The sequence below is a fragment of the Triticum urartu genome, chromosome 4, assembly GCF_003073215.2.
Source record: "Triticum urartu cultivar G1812 chromosome 4, Tu2.1, whole genome shotgun sequence".
NCBI classification, from domain to species: Eukaryota; Viridiplantae; Streptophyta; class Magnoliopsida; order Poales; family Poaceae; genus Triticum; species Triticum urartu.
In genome coordinates this window covers 615,477,230-615,487,168 of record NC_053025.1, presented here as the reverse complement: position 1 = coordinate 615,487,168, position 9,939 = coordinate 615,477,230, and the positions used below count along the sequence as shown (strand labels likewise).

Here is a 9,939-nt window from a genome sequence, read left to right as displayed (position 1 = left end):
AAATTCATTTCGGCGGGCGGCCGCAGATCAACCAACCAACCGTGCGTGCGTGCGTGCGGTGCGGGAGGTCATGAAGAAGAAGGAGAAGCCTCCAAGGGTGGCTGCGTGCATGCTACGGCCTACGGCCTTGTTTGGTAATCGCAAGAAGGAACGGGACGGACGTACGGTGGCGGTGGAACGGTGATCCCAATGCCATGGCCGGTCTGTGTGTGGGTCGATACAACCGAGGCCGCCTCGCCGTCCCCGCCACCGCCACCGCCCCATCATAAAACACACGCGCACCCGCACTCCCGGCCTCCTCATTCCTCCCGTCACCTAGCCTAGCTCCACCTCCACCTCCGTCGTGCCTCGGCTACCTACCTCATTCACCCGCCATGGCCGCCGCCGCCGCCGCCGGATCGGCCGTCTTCCCCGCGCAGCGGCTCCAGGTAAGCAGCCGCCGGAGCGCGGCGTGCTTCTCGAGGCAGCAGAGCTTCCCGTCCATCTCGATCCGGTCGGCTCCCACCAAGAAGCGCTTCCTCCACCTGGCTTGCTCGGTACGTGGGTACACACACTCCTGCATTTCACACCATCTTCTTCATGCTCGTGACTGCAATGGCCGGGACAGCAAAATGCTCCTACCAAACTCATGCTCAGTGCCTCTCAACACTGAACTAGTACTCTGTTTGGCGACGTGTCACTCAAGATCTGCTCTGAATTTCCAAAATCCTTGGACAGGCCAAGCAGGACACCATCGACAAGGTCTGCGGGATCGTCAAGAAGCAGCTGGCCGTCGCCGAGGGCACCGTCGTCAGCGGAGAGACCAAGTTCGCCGACCTCGGGGCCGATTCGCTCGACACGGTAATTCCCTCCCCCCGCCCGACTCACCGGTGATTGCTCAACATGGATGGAGCTACAACCTCATCAGCCTACTCTAGAAAAGTTGGAAACAACACCATAAATACATCTTAGCTTCAGTGAATTCGATCCGACTTTTTCTGCATTCTATAATATCCTCGTGCGTGAAGATTGTATTGCATAATATAGAACCATTTTCTGCATTCTTCATAACATGGTGCTGGATTCTATTGCAAACAATGTTGCAGGTTGAGATCGTGATGGGTCTGGAGGAGGCATTCAGCATCACGGTGGACGAATCGAGCGCCCAGGAGATCAGGACCGTGGAGGACGCCGCGTCTCTCATCGACAAGCTCGTGACAGACAAGGATTCTTAGAACGACGGCCTCCGTGCCCCTGCCTGAATAGCTTTTTGGGTGCTCTCCTTGTTGTTGTTGTTGTACTCTAAATACAGATATGAAATGATGAACTGGCTGAAACTAGTTAGCCAGGAAGAGGGTCTCTATGCAGAGGTTGTTTTTGTGTATGCTATGCTATCCCAGATTGAATAAGTAAATGAGGGGAGTAGCACTTCTTCCCTGAGGCAAAGATTGCTGTTATATGTGTTCTATTGGTGTCACTAAACACTGCTGAGATGTTTACTCCAAGATAAGAAAATAGAATGCTGAGATGTTTACTCCAAGATAGGAAAATAGAATGCTGAGATGTTTACTCCAAGATAAGAAAATAGAATGCTGAGATGTGTCTTGGGAATTACTCCTACAAATTAGAATGCCGAGATTAGATTGCCCTTCTAAATTCCACTAGAATTTCCCCTTTCACGACGGTCATGAATTTACATACATGCTGGGGGTTCCAAAAAAAGTGCTTAGATGATGGCGTGTTAGTCACGACTCATGTGATCATATAAGATATCATGACCAAGCTTAAGAACATGAACCATCACGGTACAGCTAAACTGATGATAGAATTTTGTACTGGCAATGCCACCCAGATCCATGCTACTGTGAGGATATTTCAGTGACTTGGTAATCACTGAAATTTGATCCTGGCAGCAAAAGAAAATGGTATTTAGGACAGGTACCTCTGGTACGACGGTCGTCGCAACCTGGGACTAGAAACAGAGTATTTCTAAATTCCACTAGAATTTTCCCTTTCACGACGGTTGCGATTAACATACATACTGGGAATCTAAAACAGTAGCTTAGATGATAGCGTGTTCATCGCAACTTCTGTGGCACACCATCGTATCAAATACCATATCATGACCAAAGCTTCAGAACATGAACCATGGGCCGTGGTACAGCTAAACTGATGTTAGAATTTTCTACTGGCAATGCCTTGAGGACCCAGACCCATGCTACTCAGAGGATATTTCGGTTTTCAAGAAGAAGCTCTTCGCCATCTCTTCAGTCACATCGCTGCGTGCAAATAGACGGGTAAAATTAATGGTAAGAATAGGAAGCACAGGATCGTGTTAACCGAATTATCTGCAGTAGAGGCGTGTAGGGGTTTCCATACCTGTCAGGCGCTTCTTCTTTGCATATAAGCAAAACATTCTTGGATGAAAGAAGCTGAAAGAACTTCACCACATCATCCACCTTCTTCAGTCTCTCATAAAGCTTAGTCACAAATTGGTTATATTCCTCCGGCTCCTAAGAACAAATGACAGATTAGATACGTACTGACCAGGCATGTTTAAATTAACTGTGTCCACGTGCTCTTACTCTTAAATAAAAAATAGGACCTATGCTACACTGAAGTAAATAACCACAGGGAGTGAGCGTTACCTGTTCGATTATACAGGCCTTCCGCAGAGCAACAAAACACTCGAGTGCCTTTTCGTAATAATCTCCTTGAAGAGAATTCTCTACCAAATTGGTCGTGTACTTCTTCATCTCTTCAATTGCCTTCTGAACCCATATTGAGCTAGATCTCTCTGCCAGCATGGCTTCAAAATCTTTAACAGGATTTACATCTCCAATCTTCCCAACCTTCTCTGTTGAAGGAAACATAACCTCTATCGCCCTGGCCTTCTCTGCATAAGGATCTTCTGGCTTTTTAGCTTGACCATCTGCCACCGTAGCCTTCCCTGCATTATTTTCTGAACTTTTAGCTTGATCATCTGGGTCAGTATAAGCCAATCTCTCCTGTGTCCGGGCTTTCTTTCTCTGCGATCAATCAGACAAGTTAATGTTGAAGTTGATTACCAAATTACTGAATCAAGTTTAACACGAAATGTCAATACTTAACCTTGGGGTTCTCCTTCAGCTCGAATGATTTGCCTAAATTTTGGATTAACGGTGCTCGATAATTAATGACGTCAGGATCTGGCTCGGTTATCCTCCTTAGACAGCTATCGAGCGGTGGTGGATTTGCATCTGGCTGCTTTGACTTCAGATCAAGGTAGCTGTAGAACCTCTGAAGGGGAACAACAGAACCGTAGTCAATGAAACAAGAGAGATATATACACAATCATCAAATAGTACAACTAAGAAGCAAATGAGAAGGCAAAAGATAAAAGCAAATTGCTAGCATAGGCTCACCAAAACATAGGTAAACCCCGATGCACAAGGTCCCAATGACATTCCAGATATGTATGATTATTTGATAAGAACTGTATTTCAAGTCTCTTCGTTAGTCAAAGGACCTTTCATCTTTAAATTGCACCTTATTGTGCCTAAAGTTCGAATATTGCTCGTACTCTCTTGTTGATTAAACTTGGGTGACAAATGATATGGAACAGAGGATTCCACTACTCCCTCCGGTCCAAAATAAGTGTCGTGGTTTTAGTTCAAACAGTTATTTTGGATCGGAGGGAGTATCATACTTGTTACAGGTTATTTGATAAGAACAGTATTTCAAGTCTCTTTGTTAGTCAAAGGACCTTTCATCTTTAAATTGCACCTTATTGTGCCCAAAGTTCTAATATTGTTCGTACTGGCTTGTTCATTAAACTTGGGTGACTAATGATATGGAATAAAATAATCGACTTTCATATGTTAACAGTCCAGAAAAACAGCTACGACTTCAGAGCTGAAAAATAGTAAGTGTGCATCACTAAACAAGATGAGGGGAAATAGCATATAGTAAGAAAGAACAAATAACAAAAATAATAAATTGCAGTATTCGACCTCCAACATAGGGTTTGGTGTGAAATCAGGCCTGAGGATCTCTTCCCTTCCAGGTGGTGCAAGATCTAACATCTTCACTAGATTATCTGCCGCTTCCTGCTGTTCTTCAGTAGGCTGTGATGATGGTGGCAGGCTGCTGAAGGAGCGAAATGGAAAGTCTCTGATGTCCTCAGCAAAAGGCAGTATATTGAAGTAAAAGGAATCTGGCTGCAAGGCAAAGTAAACAATTGCTTGAACAGGTTCGTAGTCACCCATCAATTGCGAGTCACGAATGAAGTACATACCACATTGTTCACTGATGAGATGTTTGGTGTCAATACACCAAAAGCAACATTCGCTTGATTTTGCCTCCACACACATCGCAGAATTGCAACCTTGTTCATTTCTTGCATTGCTCTAGCTAAGGCAGAGACTGCAACAATTGCTTTTGTGTTTCCCGGTTCAGGTACAAAGGAGTTCACATCTTTCATAAAATAGAACCTGTCAAGTAGAAAGGAGACTACCTTACATTACCAGTAATATGGTTTTTAAAGTTAAAATTGCAATACAACAAAGATACTGTGCAGCTCACTGATGAGTTGAGAATTTTTCTGAGATGTACACAAGTTGGGATTTAAAAGTAACTTGTATAACTCAGTGACATACTTTCAGAAAGGGGTGCAATTATACTAGCTTTTAGGAGTTGACCCCAGTGGCATTCCTCAAAGGATACATTGATTTTGACCCAGTACAGACTGGGTTATGTTGTAGGAGTAATATATTCTTATACACATGCAACTGGGCCAACCATGGAAATAACTATATAACGTACAGACACAAGCTTAAACCAGCAGAAAACCAGGCCACAATCAGCAACACTTATTTTGGGGGCGGGGTCACCAGATGCTTCATATTTACAATGATCACCCAACAATAGCAGCAAAATGGATTACTAAGGAGGCAAGGGTAGTAAGACAAGATGTATTTATAGGCTTCTAGCAAATCTCTCCTACTTAAAAAAAAACCGTAAAGTTCTGTCAACCGTTTGTTTGTCCAACCTACTCTCGTTTTGATTCTTTTTCCTGCCATCTCTGATTTTTTTTCCCACCATTTTTGCCTGAAAACCGCATCAGTTATGTTTTCTTTGGTAAGCCAATAACTGCTTACCAAATATAATCCTACTTTTTTATACAAACACATTAACATGGGCACGTGAATCATGAGTTAACCTACTAGAATATTTATGCCCCATCGCAACGCACGTGCAATTATTAGTGGGGTAGATGGTTGCAATTTCTCTGCATCAAAACGATGGTATATAAAGAAACAAGGAAAAGTTTCAGCTTATTAACTGGCAAAATAGTACAACCGAAGGACTAGGTGTATCACTACTCATTAGTTTCAAAGATAACAATAATGCTGAAGCTTAACACCTTTGTCTGGTGCCAAAGAAATAGATATAATGCCAGATGCCAAGTTGAAGGATATCCAATATACCGTGGTATGCTGGATCTATCTGCAAAACCTAGAAGCTTCACACCTTTCTCTGGCTTGAACTTCACAGCCTCCCATTCAGCAGATGATATAGGAACAACTTGAGGACCATAAAGATAGCCCTTGATTCTTTGATCTGGTGGAACAACTGTGTCTGGTTCTAGAATGCTTTTGTACTCATAATCCACTTTGACTTCATGCGAGGCAAACTGATCACTTGGAGGAGCCTTATCAGAATACTTCTTCAAAGTGGGGAATTTCTCCTCAGATGTTTTCTTATAGGCCCACACCTGTTCACAAGGCATCAAGCAGAAACACCATTGTCAACCAACTGGAACACTAATGAGATAGTGATGTCAAACTAAACTGCAAACTGAATCAGTAATATTTGACTACTGTAGACTTTGTTTAACTGACAGAAATATTGTACGATTTTTTAAAAACATCTCACCTTGATTTTAAAAGTGGAGCTCACTTCCAGGTCTCCCCTGAAGATAGTAACTGGGAGTACATTTCTTGTCTTGAGAGCACCTAAGAGTGCTGTCGGGGTGTCAACCTGGACTACCTTTGCCACCGACCTATCTCTGAAGTGATATAATAATCGGTCATTTTCATCCATTACAGAATTGTGTTGAACTCCAGATTCCCTGAAAACAATGCAATCCATCTTAATATCATGTTTTTTCATCTGGTCTGCAATAGTGTCCACCTGGTCTTCTTTTGTCCCTTGGGGCGGATCCCTTAGCAGATGTTGTGCGTCGGTGATTAGACACAGACGTTGTTTTGCTTTGGTATCTCCGAATCTCTTTATCAGCATATCCAAACCAACAACAATAGCATCCAGAACTTGCTTTAGTCAAGGAATTCCACTAACTGAATTTTATCATACTCAACGAAAATATAATAACAAGGCCACATTGCACAAATCAACAATTATATGGTAACTAAAAGAAGTAATTTCATGTAAAAACAAGGGGGAGGAACTACAGAAGCTGCAAGTGAATTATGAAAGAGAACCTGCTACATAAGGAACCAAGTTTTAGTTGTAATTAATGGATGTCAAACTAACAACAGAGGGAACTCCTCAACAAGCAAACACCTTAAGATGATGGGATCAAAGAACTACTTTATGTTTCAATTGGGGATATGAATTAGTAGCACATATAAGCATACACAACTACAAAAAACCTTAGAGTAAAAAGAAGAGGAGCTCAAAACACGTGTGATGTGCTGACCGTGGGAATTAAGCACATGTAACAGATGGCTCTCTAAACATTAGACTGTGCTGATCGTGGGAAGTAAGCAAATGTAATAACAGATGGCTCTTTAAACATTAGACTGAAAAGACATCAACACATTGTTATTTAAGGATACAGTCACCAGGGGCAGTTCCCCTAGGAAGATTTTCAAGAGCATCTTTTGTTTCTTCGTCAACAACTTTAATATCATGCTTAACCAGCACATGCTTATAGCCCCCAAGTTCCCTCGCGAGGTCATTGTGTGTTTCTGCATACATCAGTAAAAAAATTAAGTGGCACAGTTTTCAATTTTAAGAAGCATAAAATGCAAGCCAGTCCCAGATAATGTTCTTGGAAGTTGTTCAGGACTCAAGCACTGGGATGGCATAGCTAAATACAGTGTATTCAGAACAAATATTCCCCAAAGGCGAGATGCATGCTAAGGACGAAAACAATAACTTGTTTGATTGTTTTCCATTCTGAACCATAAATACACTTGCTCAGTGCAAAACATATGTACGGCAAGGCTTCCCTGAAGTGACATTAATCAGGACCACACATATACAGGCACTTGCAAATAGAAGTTACATTCAGTTCACCATTGCATTAAAACCTATATGCTGTAGTGAAAAATAACAAGAAAACAAGAAAAAGGTTTTTTAGTTAACAGGAAAAAAACTGATAAGTAGGAAGTTAGTCACATGATGTTACACACAAAGTTCTGTTGCCACAAATGCAGGATCAGTTATACCTTTAGTTCCAAACAGGACAACCCCAACCTCGTCGCTCCTATGAAAAACCAGCTGCAGAGTACAAAAACGTAAAAGCAGATTAACTGACACTTGCATTTGTATTGGGCCAACCAGAGAGTTCCGGATGGAAACAGCGTGCCGCTTGCCTTCTTGCGCACGAGGGTCGTGCAGACGTTCTCAACCTCCTGCAGCGCCCGGTGCATCGACGGGCCGACATCCAGAAGCAGAACCAGCCCTTCCTACACGGCAACCGGCAAATCGTAGCCGTCAAGAACAATGTACAGCCTGCGCCTGTAAAATACTCCTGCTGTATCTAGACATGAGCGAGAGGAAACGAGGCTTCCCCCCTCTATTCCCCTTGCAGCGCTCAGAAACCGGAATCGCTGGAAGAAGACGTGCCTCCTCCTTCCTAGGAGGACGGGGGAGGGAGGAGGGGATCCAATCCAAGGCGACCGCGTCTGTCCCGAGGCGGCCGGCAGAAATGGCCCGTGGTTGGTACTTGCTTGCTAGAGGGAGGGGGGGGCGTACCTTGTTGCGCGCCATGCCGCGGGGCGTGGGGAAATCGGGCTCGCGGCGCGGCCGGCGGCGCGTGCGACGGCGACGGCGGTTTATGCCGCCAAAGGTCCGTGCTCTGGAAGGAGGAGGGCGCGGCGGTATCGACTTGTTTTTTTTTAGAGGAAGCGACGGCGACTTAGGGCGGAGTCTGCGGCGGTGTGATGGGCTGACAGTTCGGCCCGTATCACTGTCCAGCCCGTGCAGCCTTGTATCCCACTCTTTGTGGACTTTGAGTTTATGTCTGGTAAACTTCAAAAAAAAAAGTTTATGTCTGACTGTTCAGGCCAACGCGGTGAGCCTTCAGTTTGTGTTGTGGGCCCGTAGTACCTGATTGTTCAACGGGACTAAAAACAAAATCTGATTGTTCCACGCACTAGGTAACTATTTTTCTTCAACATAGTACAGTCGAAGTCGCTCGCATACACGAGCGTGCACTCACCCTCGATGAATACACGCGCGGACATCTTACCTTTATGAGCATCTTCGAGAGACTAAATCGACATATCATGAAGTCATCACAGACGCCTTTGTTGTCGATGGGAACGACTCCTCCCACCGAACACACATTGCCAGAAAGTCTGAAATAAATTCAGAAAAATACGAGCACCAATGCCATGTCTATGACTTGAACTCTGATAGGTCGGGGATACCACTGTCCTCATAACCATTCAATTCACACCAACAATTATTTTGGTATTTTTCTAAATAAAACTAACAGTCTTTTGGCAAAAGTAAAAATAAGGAAGGAAACTACACACGGGATAGCCTATTTCCATGTCCACATAAATTCAGTTCTGCCAAGTGCCGTTAATGCCATGTTTGATTTAGACTTGCTTTGGATTTTTTTTCTTCCGGTTTTCTTCTTTTGATTTTGATTTTTTCTTTTCGTATTTTTTATTAATAAAAAAATATATTTGAAATTTGAAATTTCTATTAAAACATGTTGAGTATTTTTTTTTAATTCAGGATGGACTTTTTTCAGACACATGATTAATATTTTGTATGCACGGTGGGTTTTTAAAGGAAAATACACGATTTTGAATATGCGATGAATTTTTTTCAAATACATGGTAAATATATTTTGAATATATGATTACCATATTTTGCAAATACGCTATGAATTGTTTTACATGTATGTGCATATGTAATTTTTTTAATGTATTTTATCCTATGAATCAAAATATTTTTCGTCAAAATAGAAAAATTGGGGCGTTAATGGTCATCCCGTCATGAGCACTTTCCCTTATATTATATGTGACACATTAGACATCACACAGATGTCGATCACAGGTAGAGTGAATGCAGCAAGCACGCCATGCTATCTACTCCCTTCGTTCCTAAATACTTGTCTTTCTAGACATTTCAAATGACTACTACATACGGATGTATGTAGACATATTTTAGAGTGTAGATTCACTCATTTTGCTCCGTATGTAGTCACTTGTTGAACTGCCTAGAAAGACAAGTATTTAGGAACGGAGGGAGTAGTAAGTATCCTTTTATGCATGGTCTGTTGTAAGTAGGAGCTGCCACCACAGTGTGATGAAGGAACCCAAACAATCGACGCGAGGAATTTTTGGTTCCCTCGCCTCCGGATGCCATCTTGGCATTAGGAGGGGAGCTTGGATCTTCAAGAAATTTAGAATCTTCGCCAATACACCCTCCGTTTCTATTTAGTCCTCTTATAAGTTTTGTCTTAAGTCAAGTTTGACCGAAATTGTTGAAAAAACATTCACAATATCAAATCAATATCATTAGATGCACCGTGAAATTAACTTCTATATTTTATATCTTTAATACTGTAGATGTTGATATATTTTAGTATAAATTTAATCAAAGTTTATGTAGTTTGAGTTTAAGACATCTTATATGAGAAGTAAAATCTATCAATTTGAGAAATATTGATAGATTTTTTCATGAATATTAAAAAAATTCTTGCATGTAGTAAAA

At 42.4% G+C, this 9,939-nt stretch overlaps 2 protein-coding genes across 2 annotated transcripts; one reads left to right on the top strand and one right to left on the bottom strand.

Moving 5' to 3' along the window:
* Positions 1-224: 224 nt before the first annotated feature.
* LOC125553253 (acyl carrier protein 3, chloroplastic-like) lies at positions 225-1,436 on the top strand. Its single transcript, XM_048717058.1, has 3 exons — positions 225-536; positions 718-840; positions 1,086-1,436. The coding sequence occupies exons 1-3, from the start codon at positions 375-377 to the stop codon at positions 1,212-1,214; spliced, it is 414 nt and encodes a 137-aa protein (XP_048573015.1). The 5' UTR covers positions 225-374; the 3' UTR covers positions 1,215-1,436.
* Positions 1,437-1,960: 524 nt separating this feature from the next.
* Positions 1,961-8,121, bottom strand: LOC125553252 (ATP-dependent DNA helicase 2 subunit KU80). Its single transcript, XM_048717057.1, has 12 exons — positions 7,963-8,121; positions 7,581-7,673; positions 7,434-7,485; positions 6,819-6,950; positions 5,896-6,290; positions 5,448-5,734; positions 4,256-4,451; positions 3,972-4,178; positions 3,091-3,258; positions 2,628-3,008; positions 2,359-2,492; positions 1,961-2,258 (listed from the first exon to the last, which is right to left on the bottom strand). The coding sequence occupies exons 1-12, from the start codon at positions 7,975-7,977 to the stop codon at positions 2,198-2,200; spliced, it is 2,121 nt and encodes a 706-aa protein (XP_048573014.1). The 5' UTR covers positions 7,978-8,121; the 3' UTR covers positions 1,961-2,197.
* Positions 8,122-9,939: the final 1,818 nt, after the last annotated feature.